Source organism: Oncorhynchus masou, chromosome 5 (assembly GCF_036934945.1).
Source record: "Oncorhynchus masou masou isolate Uvic2021 chromosome 5, UVic_Omas_1.1, whole genome shotgun sequence".
Lineage (NCBI taxonomy): Eukaryota > Metazoa > Chordata > Actinopteri > Salmoniformes > Salmonidae > Oncorhynchus > Oncorhynchus masou.
In genome coordinates, this window is record NC_088216.1 from 2,072,126 (window position 1) to 2,093,915 (window position 21,790).

Genomic DNA, 21,790 nt, shown 5'->3' on the forward strand with positions numbered 1-21,790 from the left:
GTGTGTGTGTGTGTGTGTGTTCGTGTAGATGCGTCAGCTGCGATGCAGGTCAGAGCTCTGACAGAGTACTGCAACAACTACGACCTGACGAGCCTCAACATCAAGACTGGAGACATCATCACGGTACACACGCACGCACGCACGCACGCACGCACGCACACACACACACACACACACACACACACACACACACGCACTCAGATGCACCTAACCAGTGGTGTGTGTGTGTCAGGTTCTGGAGCAGCATTCTGACGGCCGGTGGAAGGGTTGTATCCATGACAACCGGACAGGAAATGACCGCGTCGGCTACTTCCCCTCCAGCATGGTGGAGGTGATCAGCAAGAGGCCAGGTGACCAGCACACAGTGACCCCTGACCCCTAACAGAGAGAGAGAGAGACCAACACACAGCGTGTATGTGTGTGAGCGTGCGTGTGTGAGGGTTAGACAGCAATCTGTGTCTCAGCTGTCTCCTATCTTGTCATCCCTCCATCCCTCCATCTTCCTTCCCTCCCCCTGCTGCCTGTCTGTCATTACCTCGTAGACCGTCCCTGCTGCCTACCTGTCATTACCTCGTAGACCGTCCCTGCTGCTTACCTGTCGTTACCTCGTAGACCGTCCCTGCTGCCTACCTGTCATTACCTCGTAGACCGTCCCTGCTGCTTACCTCCATCTCTGTATCTGTCATTACCTCGTAGACCGTCCCTGCTGCCTACCTGTCATTACCTCGTAGACCGTCCCTGCTGCCTACCTGTCATTACCTCGTAGACCGTCCCTGCTGCCTACCTGTCATTACCTCGTAGACCGTCCCTGCTGCCTACCTGTCATTACCTCGTAGACCGTCCCTGCTGCCTACCTGTCATTACCTCGTAGACCGTCCCTGCTGCCTACCTGTCATTACCTCGTAGACCGTCCCTGCTGCCTACCTGTCATTACCTCGTAGACCGTCCCTGCTGACTACCTGTCATTACCTCGTAGGCCGTCCCTACTGCCTATCTGTCATTACCTCGTAGACCGTCCCTGCTGCCTACCTGTCATTACCTCGGAGACCGTCCCTGCTGCCTACCTGTCATTACCTCGTAGACCGTCCCTGCTGCCTTCCTGTCATTACCTCGTAGACCGTCCCTGCTGCCTACCTGTCGTTACCTCATAGACCGTCCCTGCTGTCTACCTGTCATTACCTCATAGACCGTCCCTGCTGTCTACCTGTCATTACCTCATAGACCGTCCCTGCTGTCTACCTGTCATTACCTCGTAGACCGTCCCTGCTGCCTACCTGTCATTACCTCATAGACCGTCCCTGCTGCCTACCTGTCATTACCTCGTAGACCGTCCCTGCTGCCTACCTGTCATTATCCCCCATCACACCCCCCCTTTCAGTTTAATTTACATCTTTTTACATTTTTTTTAATTATGTTTTTATATTTCATTTTGTTTTTATCAACATTTGTATATTTTAACTTTGAATGATATTGTTTTATATTTTTCATTATGAATATGTAATATTGTGTTTATATCTAATATAAATATTTGAGTTGACTTATTATTATTGTTTTATATATTTTTAATTTAAATTTATATTGGGTTTTATTTGACTGGTTGCCTGTGTTTTGGGTTTGTTGTTGTTTCCCCTCCCTCTTCCTGGTTTGTATTTAGGCCCCTCCCTCTCCCAGCAGAGCCACACCCTCCTTCTACGTAGGCACGTCCCCTGTCCCTCCCCCTGCCTCGTTACCACGGTGAACGGCCACCGCTCCCACATGCTACCACTGCCTCTTCCTCCTCATCCTCCTCTCACGCAAACCACACCTCTCTTCTCCTCCTTTGGTTATCCTCCACTCCTCCTCTCTCCTCCTCACCTCTCCACTCTCCCCCTGGGCCTCTCCACTCCACCTCCTCCTCTCTCCTCTCCTCCTCTCTCGACAAGTCTGGAGCAGCCAAGCCTGCCAGGTATCCAGCGAAAACTCTTAGCTTGTGAATAAATCATATAATCAATACTATTTTCAATATAATCAATATTATGATCAGTACATCGTATTACTATAGTATTATTGTAGTGTGTGTCCCCATCACTGTGGCAATGGCATCAGTGCTAGTAATAGTATTTGTTGCAGTATTAGTTGTAGTAGTATTAGTAGCAGTATTAGTTGTAGTAGTAGTATTAGTAGCAGTATTAGTTGTAGTAGTATTATTAGCAGTATTAGTTGTAGTAGTATTAGTAGCAGTATTAGTTGTGGTAGTATTATTAGCAGTATTAGTTGTAGTAGTATTAGTAGCAGTATTAGTTGTAGTAGTATTATTAGCAGTATTAGTTGTAGTAGTATTAGTAGCAGTATTAGTTGTGGTAGTATTATTAGCAGTATTAGTTGTAGTAGTATTAGTAGCAGTATTAGTTGTGGTAGTATTAGTAGCAGTATTAGTTGTGGTAGTATTATTAGCAGTATTAGTTGTAGTAGTATTAGTAGCAGTATTAGTTGTGGTAGTATTATTAGCAGTATTAGTTGTAGTAGTATTATTAGCAGTATTAGTTGTAGTAGTATTATTTGCAGTTTTGTTAATAATCATAACAGTGGTCGTATTGCTACCATTAGTTAGCAGCATTGTTAGTGTTGACCATTCTCTTGTTGTTGTTGTTGTTTTGGTACTAGTACTAGTTCTACATGTAGTAGTGCTGCTTGTGGTAGTTTTAGTGTTAGTTATAGTCTAGATATTATAGATCTGTTGTTGTTGTTGTTGTTTTGGAACTAGTACTAGTTCTACATGTAGTAGTGCTGCTTGTGGTGGTTTTAGTGTTAGTTATAGTCTAGATATTATAGATCTGTTGTTGTTGTTGTTGTTTTGGTACTAGTACTAGTTCTACATGTAGTAGTGCTGCTTGTGGTGGTTTTAGTGTTAGTTATAGTCTAGATATTATAGATCTGTTGTTGTTGTTGTTGTTGTTGTTGTTGTTTTGGTACTAATACTAGTTCTACATGTAGTAGTGCTGCTTGTGGTGGTTTTAGTGTTAGTTATAGTCTAGATATTATAGATCTGTTGTTGTTGTTGTTGTTTTGGTACTAGTACTAGTTCTACATGTAGTAGTGCGGCTTGTGGTGGTTTTAGTGTTAGTTATAGTCTAGATATTATAGATCTGTTGTTGTTGTTGTTGTTGTTGTTTTGGTACTAGTACTAGTTCTACATGTAGTAGTGCTGCTTGTGGTGGTTTTAGTGTTAGTTATAGTCTAGATATTATAGATCTGTTGTTGTTGTTGTTTTGGTACTAGTACTAGTTCTACATGTAGTAGTGCTGCTTGTGGTGGTTTTAGTGTTAGTTATAGTCTAGATATTATAGATCTGTTGTTGTTGTTGTTGTTGTTTTGGTACTAGTACTAGTTCTACATGTAGTAGTGCTGCTTGTGGTGGTTTTAGTGTTAGTTATAGTCTAGATATTATAGATCTGTTGTTGTTGTTGTTTTGGTACTAGTACTAGTTCTACATGTAGTAGTGCTGCTTGTGGTGGTTTTAGTGTTAGTTATAGACTAGATATTATAGATCTGTTGTTGTTGTTGTTGTTGTTGTTGTTTTGGTACTAGTACTAGTTATACATGTAGTAGTGCTGCTTGTGGTGGTTTTAGTGTTAGTTATAGTCTAGATATTATAGATCTGTTGTTGTTGTTGTTGTTTTGGTACTAGTACTAGTTCTACATGTAGTAGTGCGGCTTGTGGTGGTTTTAGTGTTAGTTATAGTCTAGATATTATAGATCTGTTGTTGTTGTTGTTGTTGTTGTTTTGGTACTAGTACTAGTTCTACATGTAGTAGTGCTGCTTGTGGTGGTTTTAGTGTTAGTTATAGTCTAGATATTATAGATCTGTTGTTGTTGTTGTTTTGGTACTAGTACTAGTTCTACATGTAGTAGTGCTGCTTGTGGTGGTTTTAGTGTTAGTTATAGTCTAGATATTATAGATCTGTTGTTGTTGTTTTGGTACTAGTTCTACATGTAGTAGTGCTGCTTGTGGTGGTTTTAGTGTTAGTTATAGTCTAGATATTATAGATCTGTTGTTGTTGTTGTTGTTGTTTTGGTACTAATACTAGTTCTACATGTAGTAGTGCTGCTTGTGGTGGTTTTAGTGTTAGTTATAGTCTAGATATTATAGATCTGTTGTTGTTGTTGTTGTTGTTGTTTTGGTACTAGTACTAGTTCTACATGTAGTAGTGCGGCTTGTGGTGGTTTTAGTGTTAGTTATAGTCTAGATATTATAGATCTGTTGTTGTTGTTGTTTTGGTACTAGTACTAGTTCTACATGTAGTAGTGCTGCTTGTGGTGGTGTTAGTTATAGTCTAGATATTATAGATCTGTTGTTGTTGTTGTTGTTGTTTTGGTACTAGTACTAGTTCTACATGTAGTAGTGCTGCTTGTGGTTGTTTTAGTTGTTAGTTATAGACTAGATATTATAGATCTGTTGTTGTTGTTGTTGTTTTGGAACTAGTACTAGTTCTACATGTAGTAGTGCTGCTTGTGGTGGTTTTAGTGTTAGTTATAGACTAGATATTATATATCTGTTGTTGTTGTTGTTGTTGTTTTGGTACTAGTACTAGTTCTACATGTAGTAGTGCTGCTTGTGGTGGTTTTAGTGTTAGTTATAGTCTAGATATTATAGATTAGGTATGCATGGCCTGTGCTGCTCACTCACGTGTCTCCACACCGTCTCTGTCTGCCAATCTATCTTGTCCTATTTCTATGTATCACTACATAGAAATAATTTAAGGACTTTGTGTGGTTTGGTGTGTAGATGTGGTAAGGTGGGGTTGTATGGTGGGGTGTAGGTGGGGTTGTATGGTGGTGTGTAGATGGGGTAACGTGGGGTTGTATGGTGGGGTAAGGTGGGGTTGAATGGTGGGGTGTAGGTGGGGTGGTATGGTGGTGTGTAGATGGGGTAAGGTGGGGTTGTATGGTGGGGTATGGTGGGGTTGTATGGTGGTGTGTAGATGGGGTAAGGTGGGGTTGCATGGTGGGGTTGTATGGTGATGTGTAGATGTGGTATGGTGGGGTAAGGTGGGGTTGTATGGTGGGGTAAGGTGGGGTTGTATGGTGGGGTGTAGGTGGGGTAAGGTGGGGTGGTATGGTGGGGTTGTATGGTGATGTGTAGATGTGGTATGGTGGGGTAAGGTGGGGTTGTATGGTGGGGTAAGGTGGGGTTGTATGGTGGGGTGTAGGTGGGGTTGTATGGTGGTGTGTAGATGGGGTAAGGTGGGGTTGTATGGTGGTGTGTCGATGTGGTAAGGTGGTGTTGTATGGTGGGGTGTAGATGTGGTAAGGTGGGGTTGTATGGTGGGGTAAGGTGGGGTTGTATGGTGGGGTGTAGGTGGGGTGGTATGGTGGTGTGTAGATGGGGTTGTATGGTGGTGTGTAGATGGGGTATGGTGGGGTAAGGTGGGGTTGTATGGTGGGGTGTAGGTGGGGTGGTATGGTGGTGTATAGATGGGGTTGTATGGTGGTGTGTAGATGGGGTTGTATGGTGGTGTGTAGATGGGGTTGTATGGTGGTGTATAGATGGGGTTGTATGGTGGTGTGTAGATGGGGTAAGGTGGGGTTGTATGGTGGGGTAAGGTGGGGTTGTATGGTGGGGTGTAGGTGGGGTGGTATGGTGGGGTGTAGGTGGGGTGGGGTGGTATGGTGGTGTATAGATGGGGTTGTATGGTGGTGTGTAGATGGGGTAAGGTGGGGTTGTATGGTGGGGTGTAGGTGGGGTGGTATGGTGGTGTGTAGATGGGGTTGTATGGTGGTGTGTAGATGGGGTATGGTGGGGTAAGGTGGGGTTGTATGGTGGGGTGTAGGTGGGGTGGTATGGTGGTGTATAGATGGGGTTGTATGGTGGTGTGTAGATGGGGTTGTATGGTGGTGTGTAGATGGGGTTGTATGGTGGTGTATAGGTGGGGTTGTATGGTGGTGTGTAGGTGGGGTAAGGTGGGGTTGTATGGTGGTGTGTAGATGGGGTAAGGTGGGGTTGTATGGTGGGGTAAGGTGGGGTTGTATGGTGGGGTGTAGGTGGGGTTGTATGGTGGTGTGTAGATGGGGTAAGGTGGGGTGGTATGGTGGGGTGTAGATGTGGTAAGGTGGGGTTGTATGGTGGTGTGTAGATGTGGTAAGGTGGGGTGGTATGGTGGGGTGTAGATGTGGTAAGGTGGGGTTGTATGGTGGTGTGTAGATGTGGTAAGGTGGGGTTGTATGGTGGTGTGTAGATGGGGTAAGGTGGGGTTGTATGGTGATGTGTAGATGTGGTAAGGTGGGGTTGTATGGTGGGGTTGTATGGTGGGGTAAGGTGGGGTTGTATGGTGGGGTTGTATGGTGGGGTAAGGTGGGGTTGTATGGTGGGGTTGTATGGTGGGGTATCGATGGGGTTGTATGGTGGTGTGCAGATGGGGTTGTATGGTGGTGTGTAGATGGGGTAAGGTGGGGTAAGATGGGGTTGTATGGTGGCGTTGTATGGTGGTGTGTAGGTGGGGTTGTATGGTGGTGTGTAGGTGGGGTTGTATGGTGGTGTGTAGATGGGGTTGTATGGTGGTGTGTAGGTGGGGTAAGGTGGGGTTGTATGGTGGTGTGTAGATGGGGTTGTATGGTGGGGTGTAGATGGGGTTGTATGGTGGTGTGTAGATGGGGTTGTATGGTGGTGTGTAGGTGGGGTAAGGTGGGGTTGTATGGTGGTGTGTAGATGGGGTTGTATGGTGGGGTGTAGATGGGGTTGTATGGTGGTGTGTAGATGGGGTAAGGTGGGGTTGAGTCAGCAGGGTAATAAGGGGTAATGTGTCAGCAGGGTAATAAGGGGTAGTGTGTTTGCAGGGTAAAAAGGGGTAGTGTGTCAGCAGGGTAAAAAGGGGTAGTGTGTCAGCAGGGTAATAAGGGGTAATACGGGGTTGTGTGTCAGCAGGGTAATAAGGGGTAGTGTGTCAGCAGGGTAATAAGGGGTAATACGGGGTAATAAGGTGTGTCAGCAGGGTAATAAGGGGTAGTGTGTCAGCAGGGTAATAAGGGGTAATAAGGGGTAGTGTGTCAGCAGGGTAATAAGGGGTAGTGTGTCAGCAGGGTAATAAGGGGTAGTGTGTTAGCAGGGTAATAAGGGGAGTGTGTCAGCAGGGTAATAAGGGGAGTGTGTCAGCAGGGTAATAAGGGGTAGTGTGTCAGCAGGGTAATAAGGGGTAGTGTGTCAGCAGGGTAATAAGGGGTAGTGTGTCAGCAGGGTAATAAGGGGTAGTGTGTCAGCAGGGTAATAAGGGGTAATAAGGGGTAGTGTGTCAGCAGGGTAATAAGGGGTAGTGTGTCAGCAGGGTAATAAGGGGTAGTGTGTCAGCAGGGTAACAAGGGGTAGTGTGTCAGCAGGGTAATAAGGGGTAGTGTGTCAGCAGGGTAATAAGGGGTAGTGTGTCAGCAGGGTAATAAGGGGTAATAAGGGGTAGTGTGTCAGCAGGGTAATAAGGGGTAGTGTGTCAGCAGGGTAATAAGGGGTAGTGTGTCAGCAGGGTAATAAGGGGTAGTGTGTCAGCAGGGTAATAAGGGGCAGTGTGTCAGCAGGGTAATAAGGGGTAGTGTGTCAGCAGGGTAATAAGGGGTAGTGTGTCAGCAGGGTAATAAGGGGTAGTGTGTCAGCAGGGTAATAAGGGGTAGTGTGTCAGCAGGGTTATAAGGGGTAGTGTGTCAGCAGGGTAATAAGGGGTAGTGTGTCAGCAGGGTAATACGGGGTTGTGTGTCAGCAGGGTAATAAGGGTTAGTGTGTCAGCAGGGTAATAAGGGGTAATGTGTCAGCAGGGTAATAAGGGGTAGTGTGTCAGCAGGGTAATAAGGGGTAGTGTGTCAGCAGGGTAATAAGGGGTAATAAGGGATAGTGTGTCAGCAGGGTAATAAGGGGTAATAAGGGGTAGTGTGTCAGCAGGGTAACAAGGGGTAGTGTGTCAGCAGGGTAATAAGGGGTAATAAGGGGTGGTGTCAGCAGGGTAATAAGGGGTAGTGTGTCAGCAGGGTAATAAGGGATAGTGTGTCAGCAGGGTAATAAGGGGTAATAAGGGGTGGTGTCAGCAGGGTAATAAGGGGTAATAAGGGGTAGTGTGTCAGCAGGGTAATAAGGGGTAATAAGGGGTGGTGTCAGCAGGGTAATAAGGGGTAATAAGGGGTAGTGGGTAATAAGGGGTAGTGTATCAGCAGGGTAATAAGGGATAGTGTGTCAGCAGGGTAATAAGGGGTAGTGTGTCAGCAGGGTAATAAGGGGTAGTGTCAGCAGGGTAATAAGGGGTAGTGTGTCAGCAGGGTTATAAGGGGTAGTGTGTCAGCAGGGTAATAAGGGGTAGTGTGTCAGCAGGGTAATAAGGGGTAGTGTGTCAGCAGGGTAATAAGGGGTAATAAGGGGTAGTGTGTCAGCAGGGTAATAAGGGGTAATAAGGGATAGTGTGTCAGCAGGGTAATAAGGGGAGTGTGTCAGCAGGGTAATAAGGGGTAATAAGGGGTAGTGTGTCAGCAGGGTAATAAGGGGTAGTGTGTCAGCAGGGTAATAAGGGGTAATAAGGGGTAAGTGTCAGCAGGGTAACAAGGGGTAGTGTGTCAGCAGGGTAATAAGGGGTAGTGTGTCAGCAGGGTAATAAGGGGTAATAAGGGATAGTGTGTCAGCAGGGTAATAAGGGGTAGTGTGTCAGCAGGGTAATAAGGGGTAATAAGGGGTAAGTGTCAGCAGGGTAACAAGGGGTAGTGTGTCAGCAGGGTAATAAGGGGTAGTGTGTCAGCAGGGTAATAAGGGGTAGAGTGTCAGCAGGGTAATAGGGGGTAGTGTCAGCAGGGTAATAAGGGGTATTAAGGGGTAGTGTGTCAGCAGGGTAATAAGGGGTAGTGTGTCAGCAGGGTAATAAGGGGTAATAAGGGGTAGAGTGTCAGCAGGGTAATAAGGGGTAGTGTGTCAGCAGGGTAATAAGGGGTATTAAGGGGTAGTGTGTCAGCAGGGTAATAAGGGGAGTGTGTCAGCAGGGTAATAAGGGGTAATAAGGGGTAGTGTGTCAGCAGGGTAATAAGGGGTAGTGTGTCAGCAGGGTAATAAGGGGTAATAAGGGGTAGAGTGTCAGCAGGGTAATAAGGGGTAGTGTGTCAGCAGGGTAATAGGGGGTAGTGTCAGCAGGGTAATAAGGGGTATTAAGGGGTAGTGTCAGCAGGGTAATAAGGGGTAAGTGTTAGCAGGGTAATAAGGGGTAGAGTGTCAGCAGGGTAATAAGGGGTAATAAGGGATAGTGTGTCAGCAGGGTATTAAGGGGTAGTGTGTTAGCAGGGTAATAAGGGATAGTGTCAGCAGGGTAATAAGGGGTAATAAGGGATAGTGTCAGCACGGTCATAATGGGTTGTGTGTCAGCAGGGTAATATGGGGTAATAAGGTGTAGTGTCAGCAGGGTAATAAGGGGTAGTAAGTGGTAGTGTCAGCAGGGTAATAAGGGGTAATAAGGGGTAGAGTCAGCGGGGTAATAATGGGTTGTGTGTCAGCAGGGTAATAAGGGGTAATAAGGTGTAGTGTCAGCAGGGTAATAAGGGGTAGTAAGTGGTAGTGTCAGCAGGGTAATAAGGGGTAGTGTGTCAGCAGGGGAATAAGGGGTAATAAGCGGTAAAGTGTCAGCAGGGTAATAAGGGGTAATAAGGGGTAAAGTGTCAGCAGGGTAATAAGGGGTAGTGTGTTAGCAGGGTAATAAGGGGTAGTGTGTCAGCAGGGTAATAAGGGGTAGTGTGTCAGCAGGGTTATAAGGGGTAGTGTGTTAGCAGGGTAATAAGGGGTATTGTGTCTGCAGGGTAATAAGGGGTAATAAGGGGTAGTGTCAGCAGGGTAATAAGGGGTAGTGTGTCAGCAGGGTAATAAGGGGTAGTGTGTCAGCAGGGTAATAAGGGGTAGTGTGTCAGCAGGGTAATAAGGGGTAGTGTGTTAGCAGGGTAATAAGGGGTATTGTGTCTGCAGGGTAATAAGGGGTAATAAGGGGTAGTGTCAGCAGGGTAATAAGGGGTAGTGTGTTAGCAGGGTAATAAGGGGTATTGTGTCTGCAGGGTAATAAGGGGTAGTGTGTCAGCAGGGTAATAAGGGGTAGTGTGTCTGCAGGGTAATAAGGGGTAATAAGGGGTGGTGTGTCTGCAGGGTAATAAGGGGTATTGTGTCAGCAGGGTAATAAGGGGTAGTGTGTCAGCAGGGTAATAAGGGGTAGTGTGTTAGCAGGGTAATAAGGGGTATTGTGTCTGCAGGGTAATAAGGGGTAATAAGGGGTAGTGTCAGCAGGGTAATAAGGGGTAGTGTGTTAGCAGGGTAATAAGGGGTAGTGTGTCAGCAGGGTAATAAGGGTTAGTGTGTTAGCAGGGTAATAAGGGGTATTGTGTCTGCAGGGTAATAAGGGGTAGTGTGTCTGCAGGGTAATAAGGGGTAGTGTGTCAGCTGGGTAATAATGGGTAGTGTGTCAGCAGGGTAATAAGGGGTAGTGTGTCAGCAGGGTAATAATGGGTAGTGTGTCAGCAGGGTAATAATGGGTAGTGTGTCAGCAGGGTAATAATGGGTAGTGTGTCAGCGGGGTACTAAGGGGTAGTGTGTCAGCAGGGTGAAGTGGTGATTAAAGGGGTTGATCGCATTGTCTTTGTTTGTTTGTGTCTGTGTTTGTGTGTGTCCATGTTTTTTTGTGTGTGTGGGTGTGTCAGGTTCTCGGGGCTCTGAGTCCAGTCCCCACGGCTCTCCCACACTTGGCCAGCAGGGCGGCTCCAGCGAGGATGTCTGGGTTCTCCGGAAGCCCCTCGCAGGTACGAGGGTGTGTTGTTGTGTTTGTGTATTGGTGTGAGTGTGTTTGTGTGCAGTTGTGTGTGTTATTAATTAATATAGTTCATTAATATAGTTCATTAAGATAGTTAATATAGTTAATTAATATAGTTAGTTAATATAGTTAATTCATATAGTTCATTAATATAGTTAATATAGTTCATTAATATAGTCCATTAATATAGTTAATGTAGTTCATTAATATAGTTAAATAATATAGTTAGTTAATATAGTTAATATAGTTCATTAATATAGTTCATTCATATAGTTAATTAATATAGTTCATTGATATAGTTAATTAATACAGTTCATTACTATAGTTAATTAATACAGTTCATTAATATAGTTAATATAGTAAATTAATATAGTTCATTGATATAGTTAATATAGTTAAATAATATAGTTAGTTAATATAGTTAATGTAGTTAATTAATATAGTTAATTCATATAGTTAATTAATATAGTTAATATAGTTAATTAATATTGTCCAATAATATAGTTAATGTAGTTCATTAATATAGTTAGTTAATATAGTTAATTAAAATAGTTAATTAATATAGTTAGTTAATATAGTTAATTAATATAGTTAATATAGTTAATTAATATACTTAGTTAATATAGTTAATTAGTATAGTTAATAAATATAGTTAATTAATATAGTTAATATAGTCAATTAATATTGTTAATTAATATAGTTCATTAATATAGTTAATATAGTCAATTAATATAGTTTATTAATATAGTTAATTAATATAGTTCATTGATATAGTTAATTAATATAGTTAATATAGTTCAATAATATAGTTCATTGATGTAGTTAATTAATACAGTTCATTAATATAGTTAATATAGTTCATTAATATAGTTCATTGATATAGTTAATTAATATAGTTCATTGATATAGTTAATTAATACAGTTCATTAATATAGTTCATTAATATAGTTCATTAATATAGTTAATATAGTAAATTAATATAGTTCATTGATATAGTTAATTAATATAGTTCATTTATATAGTTTATTAATATAGTTCATTACTATAGTTCATTGATATAGTTCATTAATATAGTTAATATAGTTCATTAATATAGTTCATTAATATAGTTCATTGATATAGGTCATTAATATAGTTCATTAATATAGTTCATTAATATAGTTCATTAATACAGTTCATTAATATAGTTAATATAGTTCATTAATATAGTTCATTGATATAGTTAATTAATATAGTTCATTGATATAGGTCATTGATATAGGTCATTAATATAGTTCATTGATATAGTTAATTAATGTAGTTCATTAATATAGTCAATGAATAGTTCATTTATAAATATAAGTGAATATTTGAACATGTGTGTAATGGAATATGGTGCCATCAGAAAGTATTCAAAGCCCCTCGACTTATTCCACATATTTGATGTTACAGCCTGAATTCAGAATGGATTAAAGATGTGTTTTCTCACCCATCTCCACACGATACCCCATAATTACAAATTATTATTCAACATAAAATACAGAAATATCTCATTTACAAATTTGTTCACACTCCGGAGTCAATGCTGTGAGTCTTTCTGGGTAAGACCCTGAGTCAATAATGTGAGTCTTTCTGGGTAAGACCCTGAGTCAATACTGTGAGTCTTTCTGGGTAAGACCCTGAGTCAATACTGTGAGTCTTTCTGGGTAAGACCCTGAGTCAATACTGGTTAGAATCACCTTTGACAGCGATTACAGCTGTGAGTCTCTCTGGGTAAATCTCTAAGAGCTTTGCACACCTGCATTGTACAACATCTGCCCATTATTATGATCAAAATTCTTTAAACTCTGTCAAATTGGTTGTTGATCATTGCTAGACAACCATTTTCAAGTCTTGCCATAGATTTTCAAGCAGATTTAAGTCAAAACCTGCAACTCAGGAACATTCTCTGTCTTCTTGGTAAGCAACTCTGGTGTAGATTTGGCCTTCTGTTTTAGGCCGTTGTCCTGCTAAAAGGTGAATTCCTCTCCCTTTGTCTGGTGGAAATCAGTCTTAACCATGTGTTCAAAACGAATGGAGGACCAAGGCACTCTTCAGATAATTCATTAAAACGCCTTTATTTATTTTTTACCTTTATTTAACTAGGCAAGTCGGTTAAGAACACATTTTTTTTCACAATGGCGGCCTACCGGAGGACAGTGGGTTAAATGCCTTGGTCAGGGGTAGAATGACAGATTTTTACCTCGTCAGCTCGGGGATTCAATCTTGCAACCTTACGGTTATTGGCCCAATGCTCTAACCACTAGGTTACTGGCCCAATGCTCTAACCACTAGGTTACTGGCCCAATGCTCTAACCACTAGGTTACTGGCCCAATGCTCTAACCGCTATGCTACCTGCCTATTTATATGGCATGGTCAATGGAAACCAAGTTGAAAAACTCTGACGCGTTTCGGATACCTGTGCTTAGTTCCATTACGTTTCTTTTTCATCCTGAAAAACTCCCCAGTCCTTAACGATTACAAGCATACCCATAACATGATGCAGCCACCACCTATGCTTGAAAATATGGAGAGTGAAACTCAGTAATGCGTTGTATTATCAGGTTCGAAGGTAAGACCCAGATGCAGACTGTGTTGGAGTAACAATATTTATTACAGCAACAGGGCAAACGACAGGTCAAGGCAGGCAGGGGTCGATAACCAGAGTAGTGGGGGAAAGGTGCAGGACGGCAGGTAGGCTCAGGGTCGGGTCAGGGGCAAGCAGAGTGGTCAGGCAGGCGGGCTCAGAGACAGGACAGGCAAGTGTCAAAACCAGGAGGACGAGAAAAAGATAGACTGGGGGGGAAGCAGGAGCTGAGACTCAACGCTGGTTGAGTATTGTGGAGTAACTACAATGTTGTTGACACATCCTCAGTTTTCTATCACTGTAACTGTTTTAAAGTCACCATTGGCCTCATGATGAAATCCCTGAGCGGTTTCCTTCCCCTCCGGCAACTGAGTTAGGAAGGACGCCTGTATCTTTGTAGTGACTGGGTGTATTGATACACCATCCAAAATGTAATTAATACCATGCTCAAAGGGATATTCAATGTCTGCTTTTTTGGGGTGTCGGAGGGGGGCTTTACTTGGTTCATTGCACTCTAGCAACTCCTTGTGGCGGGCCAGGTGCTTGCAGGCTGACTCCAGTCGTCAATTGAACGGTGTTTCCTCCGACATATTGGTGCAGCTGGCTTCTGTGTTAAGTGGGCGGGTGTTAAGAAGCGCGGTTTGGCGGGTCATGTTTCAGAGGACGCATGACTCGACCTCCGCTTCTCCAGAGCCTGCGATGAGTGATGAGAAAATATCACAATTGGGAGGAAAAGGGGGTAAAAAAAAAAGATATACAAAAATGATGCAATCCATTTAAAATTCAGGCTGAAACAAAACAAAATGTGGAGGAAGTCAAGGGGTGTGAATACTTTCTGAAGGCACTGTATTTCTGTGCCTGTGTGCATAATAGATGACGCTGATCATAGCATTATTACTATCAGAAATAAGAGAGGTCCTAGAATAGAACCATGCGGAACACCACATTCTATCTATTCCTAGAATAGAACCCTGATCAACACCATATTCTATCTATTCCTAGAATAGAACCCAGAGGAACACCACATTCTGTCTATATATTCCTAGAATAGAACCCTGAGGAACACCACATTCTATCTATTCCTAGAATAGAACCATGAGGAACACCACATTCTATCTGTTCCTAGAATAGAACCCTGAGGAACACCACATTCTGTCTATATATTCCTAGAATAGAACCCCTGAGGAACACCACATTATATCTAAACCTGTGTGTGTGTGTGTGTGTGTGTGTGTGTGTGTGTGTGTGTGTGTGTGTGTGTGTGTGTGTGTGTGTGTGTGTGTGTGTGTGTGTGTGTGTGTGTGTGTGTGTGTGCGTGCATGCACATTTGTGGATGTGTGTAGGTGGTGACCGTAGCAGCAGTGTGGGTAGTCTGGGTAGCGTTCGTTCCCTCGGCAGCGTCCAGAGTTCTGGAAATACACAACACGCCCTGAATACGCCTCCTCCGCCTGCCACAGCACACGCTACTAACACGCCAGCTAGCAGCCTGAACACACACGGCCTCAACGCTCCCGGGCTCCACGCGCAGTCGGAGGGAGTCAAGGTGGGTGTCAGTCTTCCTCTGATTGACAGACGAACTAAGCCTGTCTCTGGTGTGTGTGTGTTTCAGGTTTGTGTGTGCGTGTGTGTGTGTGTGTTTCAGATGTGTGTTTGTGCTAACTTGTTCTTCAATTCTGATCCACAAATTGACTAAGCTCTTGTGCATGTGTGTGTTTATGTTTAGCTCCTAGCCACAGTGATGTCCCAGTCAATAAAGGCAAAGGAGCATCTGTTGGAGCAGTCCAAGTCTGTGGAGCAGGCAGCAGGTACCCAGAATAATATTACTGTAATATTAATAACAACTATAATAATAGTAACAGGACCAGTCCAGGTCTGTGGAGCAGGCAGCAGGTACCCAGAATAATATTACTGTAATATTAATAACAACTATAATAATAGTAACAGGACCAGTCCAGGTCTGTGGAGCAGGCAGCAGGTACCCAGAATAATATTACTGTAATATTAATAACAACTATAATAATAGTAACAGGACCAGTCCAGGTCTGTGGAGCAGGCAGCAGGTACCCAGAATAATATTACTGTAATATTAATAACAACTATAATAATAGTAACAGGACCAGTCCAGGTCTGTGGAGCAGGCAGCAGGTACCCAGAATAATATTACTGTAATATTAATAACAACTATAATAATAGTAACAGGACCAGTCCAGGTCTGTGGAGCAGGCAGCAGGTACCCAGAATAATATTACTGTAATATTAATAACAACTATAATAATAGTAACAGGACCAGTCCAGGTCTGTGGAGCAGGCAGCAGGTACCCAGAATAATATTACTGTAATATTAATAACAACTATAATAATAGTAACAGGACCAGTCCAGGTCTGTGGAGCAGGCAGCAGGTACCCAGAATAATATTACTGTAATATTTGTAACGAGTTTCTTCTAACTCCTCCTCTGACGAAGAGGTGGAACAAGGATCGGACCAAAATGCAGCGTGGTTAGTTAGATACATCTTTAATGAAGATGAAACACGAACAATACAAAAACAACAAACGTGGAAAACCGAAACAGCCCTATCTGGAGCAACAAACACAGAGACAGGAACAATCACCCACAAACACACAGTGAAACCCAGGCTACCTAAATATGGTTCCCAATCAGAGACAATGACTAACACCTGCCTCTGATTGAGAACCATATCAGGCCAGACATAGAAATAGACAAACAAGACATCCAACATAGAATGCCCACTCAGATCACACCCTGACCAGCCAAAACATAGAAACATACAAATAAACTATGGTCAGGGTGTGACAGTCCCCCCCCCCCAAGGTGCGGACTCCGGCCGCAAAACCTGAACCTATCGGGGAGGGTCTGGGTGGGCACCTGTCCGCGGTGGCGGCTCCGGTGCTGGACGTGGCCCCCACTTCACCGTAGTCCTCCCCCACCTTGTCCGCTTCCGTGACCTCCTAGCCACGGCAACCCTACTAAATAACACGGAACAGAGGGGCAGCTCGGGACAGAGGGGCAGCTCGGGACAGGGGCAGCTCAGCACTGAGAGGCAGCTCAGCACTGAGGGGAAGCTCAGCACTGTGGGGAAGCTCGGGGCTGAGAGGAAGCCCAGTACCAAGAGGAAGCTCAGCCAGGCAGTTGAATCCAGCAGATCCTGGCTGCCTGGCAGTTCTGGCAGATCCTGGCTGACTGACGAATCTGGAAGAGTCTGGTTGACTAGCAGATATGGTAGAATCTGGTTGACTGGCATATCTGGAAGAGTCTGGCTGACCGGCAGATCTGGAAGAGTCCGGCTGACTGGCAGATCTGGAAAAGTCTGGTTGACTGGCAGATCTGGAAGAGTCTGGCTGACTGGCAGATCTGGAAGAGTCTGGTTGACTGGCAGATCTGGAAGAGTCTGGCTGACTGGCAGATCTGGAAGAGTCTGGCTGACTGGCAGATCTGGAAGAGTCTGGTTGACTGGCAGATCTGGAAGAGTCTGGTTGACTGGCAGATCTGGAAGAGTCTGGCTGACTGGCAGATCTGGAAGAGTCTGGCTGACTGGCAGATCTGGAAGAGTCTGGCTGACTGGCAGATCTGGAAGAGTCTGGTTGACTAGCAGATCTGGAAGAGTCTGGCTGACTGGTAGATCCTGGCAGACTGACGGCTCTGGCTGCTCCATGCTGACTGACAGCTCTGGCTGCTTCATGCTGACTGGCGGCTCTGGCTGCTCCATGCTGACTGGCGGCTCTGGCTGCTCCATGCAGATTGGCAGCTCTGGCGGCTTCTTGCAGACTGGCAGCTCTGGCTGCTCCATGCAGACTAGCAGCTCTGGCAGCTCCCTGCAGACTGGCAGCTCCTTGCAGACTGACAGCTCCTTGCAGACTGGCAGCTCCTTGCAGACTGGCAGCTCCATGCAGACTGGCAGCTCCATGCAGACTGGCAGCTCCGGCTGCTCCATGCAGACTGACATCTCTGGCTGCTCCATGCAGACTGACAGCTCTGGCTGCTCTATGCAGACTGACAGCTCTGGCTGCTCCATGCAGACTGGCAGCTCTGGCTGCACTAAACGGGCAGGAGACTCCGGCAACGCTGAAGAGGCGGAAGGCTCTGGCAGCGCTAAACAGGCGGGAGACTCCAACAGCGCAGGAGAGGAGGAAGGCTCTGGCTGCGCTGAACAGGCGGGAGACTCCGGCAGCGCAGGAGAGGAGGAAGGCTCCGGCAGCGCTGGAGAGGCGAGGCGCACAGTAGGTCTGATGCGTGGTGCTGGCACTGGTGGTACTGGGCCGAGGACACGCACAGGAAGCCTGGTGTGGGGAGCTGTCACCGGAGGGCTGGGGTGTGGAGGTGGTACTGGGTAGACCGGACCGTGCAGGCGCACTGGAGCTCTTGAGCACCGAGCCTGCCCAACCTTACCTGGTTGAATACTCCCGGTCGCTCTGCCAGTGCGGCAAGGTGGAATAGCCCGCACTGTGCTATGCAGGCGAACCGGGGACACCAAGCGTAGGGCTGGTGCCATGTAAGCCGGCCCAAGGAGACGCACTGGGGACCAGATGCGTAGAGCCGGCTTCATGGCATTTGGCTCGACGCTCAATCTAGCCCGGCCAATACGCGGAGCTGGAATAGAACGCACTGGGCTATGCACCCGCACTGGAGACACCGTGCGCACCACAGCATAACACGGTGCCTGCCCGGTCTCTCTAGCCCCCCGGTAAGCACAGAAAGTTTGCACAGGTCTCCTACCTGGCGTAGCCATACTCCCTGTGAGCCCCCCCAAGAAATTTTTGGGGCTGACTCTCGGGCTTCCAACCGCGTCGCCGTGCTGCCTCTTCAAACCAGCGCCTCTCCGCTTTCGTCGCCTCCAGTTCTTCCATGGGACGGCGATATTCTCCAGGCTGTGCCCAGGGTCCTTTTCCGTCTAATATCTCCTCCCAAGTCCAGAAGTCCTGTGATCGCTGCTCCTGCTGCCGCTGCTTGTCACCACGCCACTTGGTCCTGTTGTGGTGGGTGATTCTGTAACGAGTTTCTTCTAACTCCTCCTCTGACGAAGAGGTGGAACAAGGATCGGACCAAAATGCAGCATGGTTAGTTAGATACATCTTTAATGAAGATGAAACACGAACAATACAAAAACAACAAACGTGGAAAACCGAAACAGCCCTATCTGGTGCAACAAACACAGAGACAGGAACAATCACCCACAAACACACAGTGAAACCCAGGCTACCTAAATATGGTTCCCAATCAGAGACAATGACTAACACCTGCCTCTGATTGAGAACCATATCAGGCCAGACATAGAAATAGACAAACAAGACATCCAACATAGAATGCCCACTCAGATCACACCCTGACCAACCAAAACATAGAAACATACAAATAAACTATGGTCAGGGTGTGAAAATATTAAGAACAACTGTAATAATAGTAACAGGACCAGTCCAGGTCTGTGGAGCAGGCAGCAGGTACCCAGAATAATATTACTGTAATATTAGGCAGCAGTAGCAGGACTGTCTGACTTTCTAACTGACTGACTGACAGACTTTCTAACTGACTGACTGAATTTCTAACTGACTGTCTTTCTAACTGACTGACTGACTGTCTTTCTAACTGACCGACTTTCTAACTGACTGACTGACTTTCTAACTGACTGACTGACTGACTTACTAACTGACTGACTGACTGACTTTCTAACTGACTGACTGACTTTCTAACTGACTGACTGATTGACTTTATAACTGACTGACTTTCCAACTGACTGACTGACTGACTTTCTAACTGACTTACTGACTTTCTAACTGACTGACTGATTGACTTTCTAACTGACTGACTGATTGACTTTCTAACTGACTGACTTTCTAACTTACTGACTGACTGACTTTCTAACTGACTGACTGACTTTTTAACTGACTGACTGACTTTCTAACTGACTGACTGACTGACTTTCTAACTGACTGACTGACTTTTCTAACTGACTGACTGACATTCTAACTGACTTTCTAACTGACTGACTGACTGACTGACTGATTGACTTTCTGACTGACTGACTGACGGACTTTCTACTGACTGACTGACGTTTTAACTGACTGACTGACTGACTTTCTAACTGACTGACTGATTGACTGACTTTCTAACTGACTGACTGACTGACTGACTGATTGACTTTCTGACTGACTGACTGACAGACTTTCTAACTGACTGATTGATTGACTGTCTAACTGACTGACTGTCTAACTGACTGACAGTCTAACTGACTGACTGACTGACTGACTTTCTGAGTTACTGTCTGACTGTCTAACTGTCTGACTGACTGTTTAACTGACTGTCTGACTGTCTAACTGACTGACTGTCTAACTGACTGACTGACTGTCTAACTGTCTGTCTAACTGACTGACTGTCTGACTGACTTTCTAACTGACTTACTGACTTTCTAACTGACTGACTGATTGACTTTCTAACTGACTGACTGATTGACTTTCTAACTGACTGACTTACTAACTGACTGACTGATTGACTTTCTAACTGACTGACTTTCTAACTGACTGACTTTCTAACTTACTGACTGACTGACTGACTTTCTAACTGACTGACTGACTTTCTACTGACTGACTGGATGTCATAAGGTGAATTCACCAATTTGTAAGTCGCTCTGGATAAGAGCGTCTGCCAAATGACTTAAATGTAAATGTAAATGACTGACTTTTTAACTGACAGACTGACTAACTTTCTAACTGACTGACTGATTGACTGACTTTCCAACTGACAAACTGTCTAACTGACTGACTGACTGACAAACTTTCTAACTGACTGATTGACTGACTGACTGACTGTCTAACTGACTGACTGACTGTCTAACTGACTGACTGACTGACTGTTTAACTGACTGATTGACTGACTTTTTGAGTGACTGTCTGACTATCTAACTGATTGACTTTCTAACTTACTGACTGATTGACTTTTCTAACTGACTGTCTGACTGTCTAACTGACTGACTGACTTTCTACTGACTGACTGACTTTTTAACTGACTGACTGACTAACTTTCTAACTGACTGACTGATTGACTGACTGATTGACTTTCTGACTGACTGACTGACTGACGGACTTTCTAACTGACTGATTGACTGACTGACTGACTGACTGTCTAACTGACTGACTGTCTAACTGACTGTTTAACTGACTGACTGACTGACTGATTGACTTTCTGACTGTCTGACTGACGGACTTTCTAACTGACTGTTTAACTGACTGACTGAGTGACTGTCTGACTGTCTAACTGACTGACTGACTTTCTGACTGTCTGACTGACGGACTTTCTAACTGACTGATTGACTGACTGACTGACTGTCTAACTGACTGACTGACTGTCTAACTGACTGTTTAACTGACTGACTGACTGACTTTCTGAGTGACTGTCTAACTGTCTGTCTAACTGACTGACTGACTAACTGACTGACTGTCTAACTGACTGTCCTGACTGACTGACTGACTGTCTAACTGACTGTCTAACTGACTGACTGACTGACTGTCTAACTGACTGTCTAACTGACTGACTGACTGTCTAACTGACTGACTGACTGTCTAACTGACTGACTGACTGTCTGACTGACTGACTGTCTAACTGACTGACTGACTGACTGTCTAACTGACTGACTGACTGACTGTCTAACTGACTGACTGTCTGTGTTTCTTTTAGCTGCTGCTAAGAGTCCATCTGGTTGTCCTCCTCAAGAACAACGCTCCTTTGACTGACTGACTGACTGTCTAACTGACTGACTGACTGTCTAACTGACTGACTGACTGTCTAACTGACTGACTGTCTGACTGACTGTCTAACTGACTGACTGACTGACTGTCTGTGTTTCTTTTAGCTGCTGCTAAGAGTCCATCTGGTTGTCCTCCTCAAGACCAGCGCTCCTTTGATCGCAAGGCAGAGGCAGATGTGAAGGTGAGGTCTGTGTGTGTGTTTGTTTGTGTGTTCGGGCATGTGTGTGTGTGTGTGTGTGTGTGTGTGTGTGTGTGTGCATTTGTGTGTGTTGTCTCACTAGAGACAGATTTCTTTGCTGTTTCAGTTTATTGTTTCTGCTTCCTGAAGCTTCCCTCCATCATTCAGTGGCTTGGAATGTGTTGCTGTTCGCTGGACGTTGTTCTCAGGACGTATCACAGAGGAAGCCGTGGTTAACACCCCTACCGATAAGAGAGTCAGGACACCGTGGTTAACACCCCTACTCTAACAATAAGAGAGTCAGGACACCGAGGTTAACACCCCTACTCTAACAATAAGAGAGTCAGGACACCGTGGTTAACACCCCTACTCTAACAATAAGAGAGTCAGGACACCGAGGTTAACACCCCTACACTAACAATAAGAGAGTCAGGACACCGTGGTTAACACCCCTACTCTAACAATAAGAG

General features: G+C 44.8%; 1 protein-coding gene across 1 annotated transcript in view; it reads left to right on the plus strand.

The window, feature by feature from the left end:
- Positions 1-21,790, plus strand: part of LOC135530887 (caskin-1-like) — a 144,721-nt gene that overhangs the window by 62,764 nt on the left and 60,167 nt on the right. Inside the window, 8 exon segments of the mRNA XM_064959064.1 lie at positions 29-123; positions 233-350; positions 1,655-1,945; positions 10,669-10,767; positions 14,728-14,927; positions 14,994-15,032; positions 15,108-15,189; positions 21,247-21,323. Coding sequence (XP_064815136.1) covers positions 29-123; positions 233-350; positions 1,655-1,945; positions 10,669-10,767; positions 14,728-14,927; positions 14,994-15,032; positions 15,108-15,189; positions 21,247-21,323 — 1,001 coding nt within the window.